At 50.5% G+C, this 17,149-nt stretch overlaps 1 protein-coding gene across 1 annotated transcript in view; it reads right to left on the bottom strand.

Moving 5' to 3' along the window:
* The window catches only part of TMEM181 (transmembrane protein 181), a 62,099-nt gene extending 45,880 nt beyond the window's left edge, over positions 1-16,219 (bottom strand). The window contains exon 1 of the mRNA XM_006882761.1: positions 16,089-16,219. Coding sequence (XP_006882823.1) covers positions 16,089-16,219 — 131 coding nt within the window. The remainder of the gene's footprint in view (positions 1-16,088) is intronic.
* Between the last annotated feature and the right edge of the window lie 930 nt (positions 16,220-17,149).

Below are 17,149 nucleotides of genomic sequence, written 5' to 3'. Positions count from 1 at the left end.
GAAGGAACTGTGCTACCAAAACAAAGGTACGACGTTCGAATCCACCAACTGCTCTGTGGGAGAAAGATGGACAGTCTCCTCTCATATGACTTAGGGCTGTTGTAAGCTTGCTGGAGGGTCAGTTGCGAGTTGGCTCTGACTCAAGAGCACCCAACAGTGAAACAAAGCAACAGAGGACTGCGTAGGGCAGTGGTTCCAACAGGAAGTCCAGTTATCAACTTCCTCTGCTCTCCTCCCCACCTCCTGGCATTGCCTGGAGATCTGATAAGGCGTTTTGCATATATGTGGATAGTGGAGGAAATGCTAAGTGTTCAGGTCTCAGAACTGGGAGCATTTTGTTCTAGCTAGTGTGGATGACACTCTCTCTTTGCCCTGTGAAGGGTCGGAGGGACTAACAGAGGGGCAGACACTGTGCTTAGCCCCCTGCACCAATCTCTCCCCCCCCCACACACAGAGGGCCGCGGACTAGGCTGCCCCTCTCCTCCCAACTGCTACCTCTTTTTCTCCTAGCTTTTCTTCCTGCTCTGTATTTGTCACCTTTGTCACCACTGGGCGTGTCTCAGTCTTACCAACCAATGACAGCACTTTGACTCCTCCAGGCAATAGAGTTCAATCTTGGGGTTTTTTCCCCCACAGAATTCCAATTCTGCCATTCTGACTGCTGCCCAGTGGTGGCTGGCCAGTGTCCTGATCACCCCAGGCCTCCTGCCAGCCCTGGCTCCACAGAACCCAGGCCCTCACCTTTACCTGGGCCTGCAGCCCGGCAGTTAGAGAAATCCAAACACCTTCCCAAGACTTCCTGTAAGCCGCCCGCTGCACTCCTCCCTGAGACCTTTACTTAGTTAACCACTTCATGTGCTCAGGGGTCACCATCACATGCAGCATAGGACTTAGGCAGTCCCTCCAACTGTGTCTCTGGACTCCCCATGAACAGACTCAACACCAGCACTCAGGGCTGCAGGAAGCTCCCATGGGATCTGGTCAGGGAGTGAACCTCCCAAAACACACGGGGGTCACAACTTGGCAGGGCTCCAGCCAGGACCCTTGAGTGGCCGCTCCAAGCACCGCGGCTCACATTGAAGGCAACATGAGGGCTGACACCTGGAGTTGTTCAGAGGTATTCATCAGACGGAAGGCCTACGAGGAATCCCTCTAGGACGGACACTGTGCTAGCCTGCTTGTCCATGTTGTATTAAAGTGATGGAACAAAGCCAGGAATTTCTTACGACCCAGGGAAGAAGAACGAAAATGTTCCTTCCTTTCAAGTTCACACAGAGACAACCCCAGGATCTTTACTTCTCTGGTCAAGTTCACAGGCAAAGGAGCTGATACAAAACTTTTCTGCCTACCCTAGCCCACCACCTGGGTATCAAATATGCCTTCTCTTTCGTGTAATCACAGCCAGAGCCAGATCATCAAGCCCCAGTCCCTGGCAGAGGGCCCCGGAGCCCCCGTCAGCTCCACTCAAGGCTAAACTTCTTTAACTCTCCCCTTCCCTCCAGGATGCCCCTGGGGGAAACCCAGGTGATTCTGCTGCGTCAAAAGCAGGCTTCAGGGATGGCGTCTCTGGGGCCCTTGACAGGTTTTTCCTCATTAAAACCCCTCAAGTTCACAGAAGCAATAAGCCCCAAAGTCAGCAGATTATGAGACTCATAAATGCAGAATTCCCAGAGATCCAAAAAGGCTGTGGCACGGTCACAACGTGCCAACATCATCAAAAGGCACTCACAGAGAACCTCTTTGTAAATCCACATATAAACGCCCGCCCCCCTTCATAAAGAACCTCTGTGCTACAAAGACCTGAATGAGCACTACCCACGTTTTTAACAATTGATGAAAAGGGTCACTGATGGGGCCAGGCCACCCATCTGGGAGCACTGACGGACAGGACAGGGTCTCCCTGCAGGGGAAGGGCCGACTGGGGCCACTGATGGGACAGGCCACTGGCTGGGGCAATCAAAGGCCAAGGGCTCAAGGATCCAGGACCACTGACAGGTCAGGGGCCACCAGCTGGGTCAGAACTGTGGCGAAGCACGGAGCGAAGTTGCCCGAGTGAAGCGTCCAAGGAGTTCCCGCAGGGCAAGCCCTCCCTCCTCCGTCATCCCCATGAAGCTGTCCTGAGCGGAGCAGTACCCCGTTTCAGGCAGGCCCCCCCATCTGGCTCCGGGAGCTCTCCGGGTCGCCCCCGGCCCCCCGATCTCTCCAGCCCCTCCACCACGCCCCCGCTGGCCCCTGCTCCACGAGGACCGCGGCCCGCTCCGCCCGGCCGCCCCAGCACTCACGGCTCCATGGCGGCGTCCCGGGCCCGGAGTCCCGCAGAGAAGCCGCCGCTGCAGGAAAGCGACCGCGGCCCGGGAGCAGCCGGCTCTGCACAGCTCATCAGAGCGCGACGCCGTGGTCACGTGTACGGAAGCCGCGCAGGCAGGAGCGGGGCGATGGACGGGCGGGGAGCGATGATAGGCTGGGGGTGAGGATATGCACCAAAGGGGCGGGGCTATGTTCTGGAGGGGCGGGGTGATTGGCTGGAGAGGCGGGGTGGCAAATGGGATGAGTCGAGGGTTATAGTGAGGATGGAGCAGGTGGAGGGAAGAGCTGCAGGGCAAGGCCAGGACGCACACTGGGATGCAAACAGCGGGGCGACAGACTGTGTGTGGCAGGGGCAGAGGGCGGTGGAACGGGGTGGGGCAGGCGGGTTTAAGGCCGGGGGCGTGGTTAGAGGCGGGGCGGAGGCCCAGCGGGGGCGGAGCGAAAGCCCAGCAGGGGCGCGGCGAAGGCCCAGCAGGGGCGGGCGCAGGCTTTTGATGTGCTGGAGGGCGAATTCAGACTGGGAATAGAGCAAGGGGCTGAGGCCTGGAGACGTGGCTGGAGGCGGGACGAAGATCCATGGTGTGATGGAGGAGTAACTCCGAGCAGGGACGGAGCAAGAGGGCTGGGGGCGAGTTGCTGATGGTGGGAGAGCATGGCAGGGAGTGGGGGAAGGGGTAGGGCGCAGGGCTGAGGCCTGGGGAGCCAGGCTGGAGGCGGAGCAAAGGCCCATCGGGAGCAGGGGCTTGTTGGGTAAAGGTCTGGCTTGAGTGGAACAAAGACAGCATGGGTGGGGACGCGTGGGACCCAGGGAGGTGAGGAACCCTGGTGGGCGCACTGACACTTGCAAAGCCAGACGCTCACTGACTCTCCTGCCTTCCCTGCATCTTAATCAGAGTGTAAGGATGGACCGCGGGAGTCCAAGAACGCCCGTAAAACTAACGGTATCTGCATTTCTGGGACGAGGAACTGTCAGCTTCCACGTTCCCAGTGGAGTCACTGACTCAGTAAAATTAAATTGTTCTTGATAGTTTCTGGGGAGAATATGCTAACACATGGAGAATGTCCTTGTAATCTTCACATAAGGTCCCCACATGATACAAACTACCCTGCACTACTAGTCCAAAGGCTGACAGTTCAAATCCACCCAACTCTAGCAGGAAAGAAAAATCCTTAAAGATGTCAAGTGCCAGGGAGTGGATTTCCACTCACCTTCCGGGGCAGCCCTTTTCTGTAACAAGAGGCTGGCAAGGATTCAAAAGTGGTAAAGGGTTCATCATAAAGGGGCTAGATTGCCAAGCTTTCTGCTGTGAGACCACTGGATGAGTTTGCGCACACTATTGTGACCCTGCCGTTTTTAACAATAAGGTGAGTACCAAAGCAAACCCCCTGGCCTCTGTCTGTCATTGTAAACAAGAGGGTTTGCCCAGCCCTGAGTATTACTTCCTCAGCAAACCCTTCTTTCCTCCCACCCCCTTTTACAGAGCATGTTGGCTTCCAGGTCAGTATCCCTCAGGAATGGTTGGGGTATGGAGGCAAAACCTCCCCGATGTTCACAGGTCCTGGTTTGGAGAAGGCACTACAGGAGATGCATGTGTTGAATGGAGCCCACGTGCTGGGAGACTGTTTCTATACTGTGAAGACCAACAGTACTGTAGCTGACCAATAGTATATTCTGGATTTAGCATCTTGGGTCATAGCTCTAAATTTCTGAAGCCGAGAGTTGGAGAAGAGTCAGTCTGGATATTTCCAAGACTTTGGAACACTAGTCAAAACGTTCTTCCTCCCTGTCTACTTTTCCTAACATGATTTCACTTTCAAAGACAAATCCCTCCAGACCATATGCCCCAAATATGTGAGATGACGTTTCACCATCCTTGCCTCTAAGAAGCATCCTGGTCGTAGGACTGGTATTTGGAAAGTTTCAGCTTTCTTGAGGCCTTCATGTCCTCCTGGTAACTGCTCCCCACCTGGGCTCTTTCATCTGTCCTGAACTACCTCCAGTCCCTTCCTCAGGGGCTGTTACACAGAGCCTCTGCCCTCTCTGATGATGACTGCTAATGATGACCACAGGATGCCCTGTATGAGGGCTCCATGGAGCAGCTCATGTGTGGCAGCTTTGCTCCCTCTGAGTGAACAAAAGACATGAGAGAGATAAGGAGGTCAGGATCTCCTCCCACCCAACCTTCAAAGGGGCCCTTTCACTTTTGCTCTATTTAATCCCTTACAAGTGATTCACAGGGTCCACTCCACATTCTGGGAGTACGGACTGTACAGGGGTGCAGCCACCAGCACATGGGGTCAGGGGACCGTCTGATGTAGTCTACCACAAAGATTGTATTAATGTATAAAGTACCAAAAAGCAAGAGGCTTAAAACAGCAGGCATAATTCTCTTAGCTCTGGAGGCTAAAAGCCTGAATGAAGTTAGGGTTTCAGTAAGGACATACTCCTCAGTTTGGGCAGCCAGGTTGTGCCATCTGCACAGTGTGACTGGCTGATGCATCTTTCTAATGCTAAGGAATTAAGCTGCTATCCCAATGGTATGCAGTTCTGATCCACCAGCTACTCTGTGAGAGAAAGATGAACAATCTCCTAGTGTATATCTGAATTATCATCTAAGGTCACTTGCTTTTCACGATTTCTGCTAAATTATTCTACGTGTTTGTTATCTTGGAGTGGAGTTTATTTTCCTTTCTAAAAGTTACTTTGCTGCATATAAGATCTTGGTTTTCAAGCTTTGGTTTTGGGGCTGAGGATCCCCCCTTTCCTTTCTGCACTTGGAATATACCATCCCACTGCCCTCTGGCTTCCATAATTTCTGACAATAAGTCATGTGTTCATTTCATGAACAGATCACACAGGGTCCTCTATATAAGGTAAATTGTTTCTCTGCTTTAACTTTTTCTCTTTGCTTTTATAATGACATGTCTAAGTGTGGATATATTTGTCTTTATCCCATTTGAAGTTCATTAAATTTCATAGATATTAATGTTTTCATCTAATTTGGGAAGTTTGGGGCAAGAATCTCTTTGCATAGCTTTTCTTCTTTCCCTCTCTTGGTCCTTCCATCAGCCATGTGTTGGTGTGCTAAGTGCTGTTCTACACTTCCATCAAGCTCCCGCCTTTACTTCATTCTCTCTTTTCTGTGTTATTCAGGTTGGACAATCTCCGCCATCTATCTTCAAGCATGTTGACAGGTTCTTCTGTTCCATCTATAAGGAGCCCTGGTGGTGTGTCAGGTTAAATGTTGGACTGCTAACTGAAAGTTGAGCATATGAAACTTACTAGACACCCCATGCAAGAAAGATGAGACCATTTCCTCTTATTAACATTTACAGCCTCAGGAATGCAATGGAAGGCCACCATGACTGGGAATCAATTCAATGTCAATGGTTTGGGTTGGGGTTTTGGTTCTATCTCTTGTTAAGTCTCTCCTGTAAGTTTTTCCACTATGGTTATTTTGCTTTTCAGCACTAGACTTTCCACTTGGAAATGTTGTTAGGTGCCACTGAGCTGAGTATAACTCATAACGGACCCTATGAACAGCTGACCTGAATGAACCCTGCTCTATCCTGTGCCATCCTCGTCATCTCTGACACACTAGAGTGTATTGCCGAAGTCACTGTGTCAATCCATCTCATTGGGGGTCTCCCTCTCCTTCCCTGACCCTCCATCGTCCCAAGCATGATGTTCCTCTCCAAGGAATAGCCTCACCTCGCTACATGTCCAAAAGATGAAAGATGAAGCTTGGTCAACCTTGCCTCCACGGAACACTCTGACCACACCCTTTCCAGGACTGTTTGCCACATCCACACCTGTTTGGTTGTTGGCAGTCCATGGAATTTTTAGTAATTTCTGTGGTTTATGAGACACTGTAATTGTGACTTCTCTTGCTTCTTTAAATATGCCTTCCTTTGGTCCTTTGAACGTATTTATAATGACTGCTTGGAAGTCTGTGTTAAAGGTGACATCTGAGTACTCTTAAAAGCAGTTTCAGTTGCTTGCTCCCCCTCCCCCTTCTTTGTGTGAATGCCTTATAATTGCTGAGTGTTACAATTTTAGTGTTACTGGGCATCTTAAAAGCACTTACAGACACATGTAGGTCAAAGTAGCTTATGAAATACAGTTGGCCATGTAGTTTCTATTCCACTATGATACCATGCCCCATCTGGCCTTATTCATGAAGGGGAAACTTTACAAAGCTTGTACAACTTCTACATTTGTATCTTTCTCATGACTTCCTATTCTTGCATCCACTCTTCAGAAAAAGCTATGGCAGCCTGCTCCTGTAAATATTCATAGACTTGTAACCCTACTGGGAGGATCTACTCCACCCTACAGGCTCACTGCGAGTTAGAACAGACTTACGGCAATTGGTTGGTTTTGGGTTTGGGATGTTGTATTTTCTTAAAAAAAATGGAGTATAGCAAGTAACAAAGGAAACTTATAGTATAAATTATGGCCTCCCTGTACTTTATTCTAAATGCTCATAAAATATCTGCTTAGGCAAAACAAAGAAAGAACAACGAATGCATCCTAATGAAGCCTTTGAACTCTTGCTAAACCCAAGCTGGACTTCAGTGGTTCAATAAATACCCACTTCTGGATTAGGCAATATAATTTAGAATGCTAGTACCTACCACAAAACCTAAATTCTAGTTACCAGTAGGAGTCAACCGGAGAGTAATCCCAGGATGATCCAGACACTGGGGAAGAGCATCACCAGACTGAGTTTATAAGAGGGAAGAAGGAAGGCTAGAGCTCCAGGAAGGGGCCCCAGGGCTACGCGCACTAGGCCGTCTCGAAGTGTGTCTGAGCAGGACTAGAGCCTGCAGAAAGCAACAGGGGACTAAAGTTCACCTGTGGACAGAGGTTGCTCACTGGCTGAGTTCTCAGCCTCCATAAAGGAGAACAGGTCCAAGCACACTCAGTTTTATCTGTCGTGGAGGTTTGATGCTGACCTGGCTTCAACAGATTTTTCAAACTAACACAGTCTAGGAAGAAAGGCCTGTAGAACTAGTCCTTACACTCAGACAGTGACAGCTCTGTAGATCTCACCAGTCGATCTCATCGAGCAGGAGTCTTGGGTCAACTCGACAACACCACTAATGCTGGTTTTCCTACAGGAAGATTCTCATGACTGGAGACGATTTAGTGACCACAGAGCAGAGGGAACACCCTTCCAAGGATGCTCCAAGATGGAAGGACGGCCAGTGAAACTTGAAGGCCCTTTGACTTTGAAGATCCCAAGATCAAACGATCCCCTCAGATGAACTAGCTAATCTCAGATGCAAAGAATGCAAACAGATGAGTTTTCATTTTTCCAAAACCTACAGATATTATTTAATGGCATTCAAAACTAAGTGCTGTAGCTCATGCTCTAATCTCACAAAATCCTACTAAAACCTCTTAAGCCACCATCAGAAATCTGGTGTCGCAGTCCACAGATTACTGTGCTGCTCCCCTTCTCCGCTGGTTCGGTTCCACTAGCAGCAGCTCTGAAGAAAAAAGATGGACAATCTCCTCCGGTTAAGATTTACGGCCTCAGAAACCTGATGGAGAGTCACCGTGAACCAGAACTGACTCAAATGGCATGAGCCAGGCTTTGAGTTTCCAAGTCCCCACAAGGAGTCTTGGTGGTACCACAGGCACACATTGTGCTGCTTTTCAAAAGGTTGGCAGTTCAAACCCATGAGCAGCTCTGTGGGAGAAAGATAGGGCACTCTGATTATGCTAAGATTTAATGCCTTAGAAACCTGGCGGGACAAGTCTCTGTCCTGTGGTGCTTCCATGAGTCACAATCAAATGCAGTGAGTCTGGTTTTGGGCTTTAAGTCACTGTCCTGTCGCTGGGACAGCCCAGAGCCAGAAAAAGAGACACAAAGCCAGAAGTTCACCTTTCTTAGGTGCAAAAATGTGAATGCTGTGAATACAGGGGCACACTGCAGACTTTGACCAAATGACACCTCATGAGCAAGGACAGGAGGACTTTGACAACCGCCAGAGAGCACACACCTGTGTTTACATCGCAGCCCGCACTCCAGAGAAGCAAGTGTTCAAGTCCTGCCTCCTGTCCTAGGAGACCGTGTAAGACCACCCAGACATCACACAGTCCTTCCCACTCACGGTGACCAACCTAGCAACCAGAGATGGACAGTGATGGAATTTGTCTGGGTCTGAATTTCTATAATTTTTACAGTAAAATTTATGTAACAAGACACTAATCATTTTCACATGTACAATTTAGTGTTCTAAAGTATAACCACCACACTGAGAAACTATCACCACTATCTACACCCGAAGTGAATTTAAATTTTTATTCCTATTCAAATGTTCTCATTTGGGCCATAGAGCTAAATGGTCCCTGGGTTCTGTAAATGGTTAACATGCTCAACCGGTAACTGAAAAGTATGTTGTTGACATTGTTTATTGCTGTTGAATCAAAACTGACTCATAGCTGACCCTCCAGCAGGTTTTCAAAGAAAGTTGATTGCATGGGAGGAGAATGCCCCCACAGAGGAGATGGTGGATGCAGGTTTGAATCTACCTAGAGGTGCCTCCAAAGGAAGGTCTGGTGACTGACTTCCAAAAGATCACAGCCATCAAACACCACGTTTGGAGCTCAGGTCTGCTCTGACACACTTGTGGTTGTCTTGAAACAGAGCAAACTCAGTGGTGCCTCGAGGTGGTGGCAGGTGGCTGACCGCAAAGCACCCAAAGTCTCTGAATCTGAGCTGTGAGCGCTGTCAGTAGTCCATGGTCAGAGTGAGCTGTCCTCCCAGAACCGGGAACGAGGAGGGACGGCTCTGTGGGCACTGACACCAACATCAGTGTGACAGGGAGCAGGTGAAGATGTCAAGACTGCCTGGAACAGAAACACACTGGGGACCTGCACCCGGCTGTGACTTGGGTCCTCCAAGGCTAAGTGTCACCCAGTCTCTTGCAAGTGCATGCTCAGGACAGGGCAGGTGGCCTGTTCTCGTCAAGACACAAGTCAGTGTTCCTTTAACCTTTTTCTTTTTTTTTTTTAAAGTCTGTGTCCTGTCCTTCAATTTGTTTCCCCATTTTTTTAAATTGTATTATTTTTACGTGTACTGTCAAACCAGATCTGACTGGTACAGGAGGAGATTGCCCCCTCCTTCTCCAGCAGAGCATCTGGTTAACCTTTTTCTTAAAGTGCGTTGTGATATGCGTAAGGAAACCTGGTGGTACTAAGATTAAGCACTGGGTTGTTATCTGAAAGATTAGTGGTTGGAACTCACCAGCCGCTCTGCTTCCACAAACTCTAGAAATCTGGGGGCCTGTTCTGCTTTGTGCTACAGGGTCACTGTTGTTGGTGTCGTTGTTGTCACTGAGTCAGAACCAACCCACGGCTGACCCTCCAGCAGGTTTTCAGAGGGAGTTAATCACACGGGAGGAGATTGCCCATCTTTCTCCTACAGAGCAACTAGTAGATTCGAACCATGTGCCTTTGGAATTGCAGAGCAGAACAGCTTCTTACTACTAGTCCACCAGAGTTCAGTAGGGTCACTATGAGATAGAATCGAGTGGATGGTGTTCAACAGAGAAAAGTACCCCAATCATGTGTACAGGGTGATGCATGTCCACAAAATATGTGCATCAGCGGTGCCCAAATCAAACAGCAGAATATTGCCAGTACCCACTCAACCTACTTCTGCCTTCTCCAGTCACTGACCCCAAAAAAACCCCAGAGTTTTCAGGGCTATTTGCTTCTAAGAACATAGTGTGGTTTCACCTGACTATACTGCTTCTAATTGCTGTAAACAGCTGAGTCAGAACCGACCCACAGCACAGCTGACAGTGCAGGGGGGTTTCAGAGGTTGTAAATCACACAGGAGGAGATTACCTGTCTTCCTCCTGTGGAGAGACTGGTGGATTCAAACCAGGTTTCTGAGCTGGCAGTGCATCTCCTAACCACGAAGCCACCGGAGTTCCCTGTATGACTTATACAAACCGTACCGAGCAGGTAAGCTCTTTGTGTCTGGCTTCTTTTGCTTGCCATTAAATGTGAGAGTCGCATTCCTTGTTGCATGCAGGTATAAACTGTTTGCCTTTATTCCCATCCAATATCTTGTTGTGGAATAAGGCCACACACTTCACTTACACATTCCACTCTTAGTGAGTATCAACCGTGACCGGTTAAGGGTTGAGGATCTCTGGTCACTCAGGAGTCAGGATTTTCACGGCCAGCCCCAAAGGCACGTGCCTTGGACCCACCAGCTGCTCCATGGGAGAAAGATGGGCAATCTCCTTTTGTGCAATTTACAGCCTCTGAAAACCTCCTGGAGGGTCAACTATGTGTTGGTTCTGACTCAGTGGTACATAACAACAACAACAACAACAAGAGTTCAACTGCTAACAAATGGGCCAGTTCTCAGGACCCACCAGCAGCTCCACGGGAGAAAGGCCTGTGTCATCTGCTCCCATAAATATCAGCCTAGAAAACCCAATGGTGCAGTTCTGTCCTATCATATGATGTCGCCGTGAGGTGGAAGCAATTCAACAACAGGCAACACTTTTTAAAAATTTTTTTTATTATTTTTAGTGTGTGTACCGTCAAATTGGATCTGACTGGTACAGGAGGAGATTGCCCCTGCTTCTCCAGCAGAGCATCTGGTGGATTTGAACTGTGTGCCTTCAGGGTTTCAGTGCAGCTTCTTGCCACTAGGCCACCAGAGCTCCCAGCAGGCAACATTTTAATATGTGATTTCTGGTGGGAATGCGTGCACCATTGTTGTTGTTGTTGTTGTTGTAGTGTACAGTCGAGTAGGAACCAACCCATAGCTGACCCTTTAGCGAGTTTCAAAGACAGTAAATCACTCAGGAGGAGATTGTCCAACTTTCTCCCATGGAGCAACTGGTGGATTTGAACTGCATACCTCTGGGACTGCAGTGAAGTTTCTTACCACTAGGCCACCAAAGCTCCATGCACGCATTAGTGTAGGGTATATTCCTAAGACAGAAATTGCCAGGTGGAGGGTATGTGTGTGCTCAATTTTGGGAGACGCCATCAGTCTTCTACAGTGACTGGCTGTCCTCATTAGCATGTGTCTGTCTCTGTCATTTAATAAAAACATACAGGGAGTATTGTTGTGGAATTCAGGAAAATTTTCTCTTCTTTCAGCAAGAGCCACAGAGAGCTGGTTAGTTCTTATGAGTGAGAATGAGAAAGTTGTAGCCCAAATGGTCAATTGCTAAGAGAAAGGCCCTAGACGACATCATCATGCTGCTGGACCATCTGACTCCATCCCTTGCCTCATTGTGTAGGTGGTTGCTGTTCTCTGTATCTGAAAGCAGCTTTGGTATTTTCGTGAAAGGCACTTCCATGGCATCACGTGAACCTCACAGCATCCTTGAGAAGGTGAGAGTTAACAGCTTCCCGTTCCCCACGTGGAAACTAGTCCAGCAGTGAAATGCAGTGATTCCCCAAAGCCAGGAGTAGAGCTGGGACTAGAATCTAAGTGCTCAGAACCGCTGTCCCCTCTCGCTCTCCCACCCACGCTGTGTCCCAGCAGGCAGCACCATCGTCATCTCTCATTTGCTAAAAAGGCCTGTGAGTCCTCTGAACACAGAGCTGCCAAATCACGTAGCGACCATGCAGCCCCTTGCGCCAGCGAAGGCAGTGAGCATTCACAGCTGTGCTCTGATTCACTCCACTCTGAGGAAGCTGCCAGCCACGTGAGGTGAATCCCAGCTTCTCTCGGAAAGAAGGCTGGCGCTTTCTTAGTCACTAATAACACAAATCACTAATGAACACATCAAGATGGTGAGGAGAGGAAGCAAAATCATAGTAGCAAGTTTACCTTCTAGTCAAGCGCAGGAGCCAAAACTATCAGAGTCCCCTGAAACTCGGCATCGCGCCCAGTTTCACAATGGTGCAAGCTCGTGAGAGAAAAATTCAGTGAAGCCGCTGAGGAGAGCTGAGTAACCTTAATCAGCTCACGGTAATGGAGTCAGTGATTCAACCTAACCGCTCTGCTGTTTGTTGTTAAGAACCGTCAAATTGGAACCAAGCCATAGCTGACCCTCCAGTGGGTTTTCAGAGGCTGTGAACCCCACAGGAGGAGACTGCCCATCTTGCCCTGTGAGCAGCTGGTGGGTTCAAACTGTGTACTTTCTGTTGGCAGCCCAAGCCCTTACCCCTAAGCCCCCTTAACTGCTCAGTGCACACCTAATACTGCACCACAGGGTGGCGATAAGTTAGAAACCACACCCTGGCAAAAGGTTTAATCTTTGATTTGGAAAGGTGCACATCATGTGGGTTTTTTCCTCTTTTTTTTAATTATTATTAATTTCAATGAAAATTTACAGAGACTTTGGATTTCCATTCATTCATTGTTGCACTTTTCTCCCTGCCCACCCTTCCCCCAGTTCACTCTTCTCTTTGAAAAGTAAAAGAAAAAAATGCACATTATGTTTTACCCTGTACACCTGTGTGCTATATAAAGCATGATGCAGCTGACTTGCTTTCACAGGAAGTGGCTGAAAGCCCTGGTAGTGTAGCCTGGTATGTACTGGGCTGATCACTGAAAGGGCATAAGTTCAAATCCACCAGCTGCTCTGAGGGATAAAGACGGGCAGTCTCCTTTCATAAGGATCTAAGGCCTTGGAAACCTGATGGAGGGTCATCGTGAGTTGGAAGTGGCTCGGTGGCAGGGGGGTTGGGTTGGTCTTCTAACCCTGGTGGAAGAGTCACCAGGACCCAACTCAACTAAGAACCTTTTCCAAACGCATACATGCCGTACGCCCTGTGTAAACTCCCTCACCCCACCCCAATGGCTGCACTGTTAATGCAATTCTTTCAATTCCTTAGGCTCATTTTTAAGATTCTTAAAGACTCAGCTTTGCCTCTGGCTGGTCACTGTGCCCCAGACACTAGGCCCCCATGTTGCCGGCCTCGGGGACCCTGCATGTGCCCGTCCTCTTCTAGAATGCCTCCCCATCACTGTTTAGTGAACTCTTCATTCTCCAGTTCTCCATCACACGCCCCCTTCTCACAGTCTCCTCTTGGCACCTTCACAAGAGTCTCTGAAGAGCACCCTGGGGGAGCTCTGGTGGCCTAGTGGTAAGAAGCTGCACTGCAATCCCAGAGATATGTGGTTCGAATCCACCAGATGCTCTGCCGGAGGAGGGGCCATCTCCTCCTGTACCAGTCAGATTCAATTTGATGATACACACACAGAAAATAAAAAAAAAGAGCACCCATCACTTCTTTTTCATGTCACCTACTTACTACCATGATTGAAATCGCGACAACTTATAAGAACTTGTTCACTGTGCAGCAGCCCCATGGCAGACAGTGGGGGCCCTGTCTGTCCTGCTCCCTCTGTGTCCCCAGAACCTAGAGAAATATGGAAGCACAGGAGATGCTCAGCAGCTATTAGCTGAATTAATGGGCAAATGAATAAAGAACAATCCAGGTGTGGATTAGCCATGACGGCTATTCTCTCCTTTGCCATTTGCATGGTGACCACTGCACTTGTCACCTCATCTGCCAGAGTAAGTTCCGAGGCAAATAAGATCTAGAGAGGAGCACCAGCTACAGTGATGGTAAATTAGTGGGAAAGGAGGTTGGAATATAGATTTTCAATTGTTTTTAAAAGAAAGTTCTAAAATTCCTTGTGGGTTCTTTCCCCGTGTTTCTCGCCTCGCGGGAGGCTGCATGATGGGGGATTAACTGAAGAGACTGCACCAGACGATTTCAGGATTGCATTAGAGGCAGGGAAGAAGGTCCCACTGTGATCCAGTGATTATGAGCTGAGCCACAGAGACTTCTCATTAGACTCCGAGAGGCTACCGGGCTCTTGAAAATGTTGGAGGATAAAGGCTGGCACAGGATAGGGCAGGGTTCAGGTGTGCTGTTCCCAGGATCACTACGCGTCATCCTTGACTCGACGGCACCAACGACACCACCATGTTCTTTCAGAGCCTGCATGCAACCCTACTCTTTGCTGTTGAGTCAGAACCTCTGACCCCCCAGCGGCTTTCCAAGGCTGTAAAACAACTAGGAGGAAATTGCTTGCTTTTCTCCAGAGGAGGCACTAGAAGATTCAAATTACCAGAGCAGCTCAGATTTTGGGTCAGTAGCACAGCTTCCGATGAACTAGGCCACCAGGGCTCCCATACCAACCAGCATGGGCCTGCCTGGCTTCCAAGGTCAGTGGACATGACCTTCATCAAGGCCTTTGGGAACATGTATGGAGAACTATTAAAACAGCAGGTCATACAAAAATAACAGTTCCCAGTTCAAAGCCACGAGCAGAATGGCAGATAGCACGAGAGTAAGTTAGTGAATCGTTAGGATCCTAGACTGGCAGAGGGGAGCTCTGGGATGGTGCTACAGACAAACACTTGACTGTTTTTAGTCAGAAAGGTTTACGTTCAAACCTACACAGAGGCACCTTGGAAGACAGACCTGGTATCCCCTTCTGATGGGCCACAGCTTTGAAAACCTTACGCACACGTGAGGTCACCATGACAGACCAGTTCAACCAACAACAGACACAGAAAGACCTTCTGCTTCAAACATGCCCTGTTAGAGATTCGGAGCTTTCTGGGAGAGTGTTCACAGGTAACTCTCTCAGAGTCACACTGCTATTTAGAAACAAAATCAATCTAGGTCCCCGGTAATAAAACCAAATCAGCCTAGATTCTGGGTCCCAGACTTCCTCTGGTCCTTTCACAGACCCAAGGCCTACAGGCACTGGCTATGGGGATGCCTTCCCACCAGACCCGCAGGGCACAGCCAGGAAGGGTACAGAACATCCCACTCTCCCTGATCGCACCTTGAGTCAGAAGAGGGTAACAGAAAGGAAACAAATACCCCAGAGGGTTTAAAATAGGTGGCTTCTCGCTGCATGGTCACCATGAGCCAGTTAGCCCCCTAACAGCTCCCTCTCCGAGATTCTTCCCAAAGCCCAGAGGCCAAGGAATCTGTAGTAGTAAAGGCCCAGGCCCTCTCCCTGATGCTGAGGACCAAACCGGGACTAGTCCAGCCCTGAGCAGAGACACGGGGGATGGGAGAGGCGCACGAGTGTGTGTGTGTGTGTGTGTGCGCGCGCGTGTGTGTAAGGTTCAAAGGAGCACCACGGGAGGAGGAGTCAGGAAGAGGGAGCGAAACGAGGATGAGAACCCTCAGGACCTTCCTCAGGTTCTGGGGAAGGAAAATGGCTCCTCACTTTACTCTCCGACCTGCCCTCGGCTAGAGAATGCGCAGCCACATCCACGCCTGGCGGCTTACCCCGGCTCCCTCCTGCGCCTGCTGCTTGCTGGGCTAGGGTGGACAGGGCGAGGGGAGGCAGCAGTCCCCCCACCGCCCTTCCCCTGGCACGACTCCCACCCCCCACCCTGGGAGCGCTCCTCCACTCTCTCTGCACCCCGCACCGCGCACACCTTGGCAAACGCCCCATCACCCCCATTCTGCACACCTGGGCAGCACAGCACTGTCCGCATCTCGACCCCCACACCAGCAGCACCCCCACTCCTTTGTGCCTCGCGGCATGCACTACAGAAGCGCCCCACCGCTTCCATCGCACCCGCACCCTAACAACACCCCCACCCCTCCCTAACAACACCCCCACCCCTCCTTACCCCACAGCGCGCCCCCAGCAATGGCCCCACCACCTCTACCCTAGCAGCACTTTTACCCCTAGCACCCCAGCAACACCCCACCCCTCCGTACCCCACGACACGCACCCCAGCAGCGCCCCCACTACCTGCAGCGCGCCCCACTCCCGCGCCCCCAGCATCCCGCGGGCCAGCACCTGTAGTAGCGGTCATCCTTGAAGGGCGTTAGGTCCTCGCGCAGCTCGCGGTACGCCTCCTGCAGCCGCCGGCACAGGTGCTTGAGCTCGCCGCAGAGCCGGGGCTCGAAGGCCGGGTCCTCGGCGTCCATGCCGCCCGTGGAGCCCGCCGCTCCCTCCGCCCAGCGCCGGCCTTTGTATTTCCGCGTCGCCCGCTCGCTCCAGGCCGCTCTCAATCCCGGGCGGCGGGCTCCAGGCCGCTCTCAATCCCCGGCGGCGGGCGCGCAGGGCCGGGGAGGGGAGGAGCTGGCGCAGGGGCGGGGAGCGCGGGTTGGGGTCCCCACGCTGCGCCCCGCCCTGGGAGCCACGCCTACGGCCACCGCCCAGGGGAAGATCCGGGTCGTCCTCTGCCTGGAACAGAATAGAAATGCGGCCTGCACCCCAGCGGAGCGGGAAATGGAGAGCGAGACCGCCAGGAGCCCTTGTCTGGAACGCTGAGCGCAGGACGCACGAGCGGATTCAGCACCATGGACAGCTTCCACTCACGCTTCTCTGGCTTCTGTTTGCTTTAATGCAAATCGGTTCCAAGCATCCTAATGCAAAAAGCTCTGGTGGCCTAGTGGTAAGGAGTTGCCATGCCGACCCAAAGGCACGCAGTTCAAAGCCATTAACTGCTCCCCCGGAAAAGGGTGGATAAAATCATGTCTCTGAAAACATGCGGGAGCATCAGCTATTAGTTGGTTTCAAAAACTACTCAAAAGCATGTAAAGAAGCCTGTTACAGTAGTCGTCATTGTTAGGTGCCGTCGAATGGAGTAAGACTCATAGCACCTCTATGAACAACAGATCTGAACCGTGGCGTATCCTGTGCCGTCTTCACAATCCTGACACACTCAAGCCCACTGATGCAGTCACTGTCAATCCATCCCTGACACACTCAAGCCCATTGATGCAGTCACTGTGTCAATCCATCTCGTTAGGGTCTTCTTCCCTTTCACGGATCCTTCACTTTTCCAAATATGATGCCCCTTTCCAAGGAACAGCCTCTTCCAGCAACATGTCCAAAGTATAAGAGATGAAGTT

Source organism: Elephantulus edwardii, unplaced genomic scaffold, assembly GCF_000299155.1.
Source record: "Elephantulus edwardii isolate Elephantulus edwardi_28Jun2011 unplaced genomic scaffold, EleEdw1.0 scaffold00024, whole genome shotgun sequence".
NCBI lineage: Eukaryota > Metazoa > Chordata > Mammalia > Macroscelidea > Macroscelididae > Elephantulus > Elephantulus edwardii.
The sequence above is the reverse complement of the archived record's forward strand: the minus strand, read 5'-3'. Positions and strand labels throughout refer to the sequence as shown.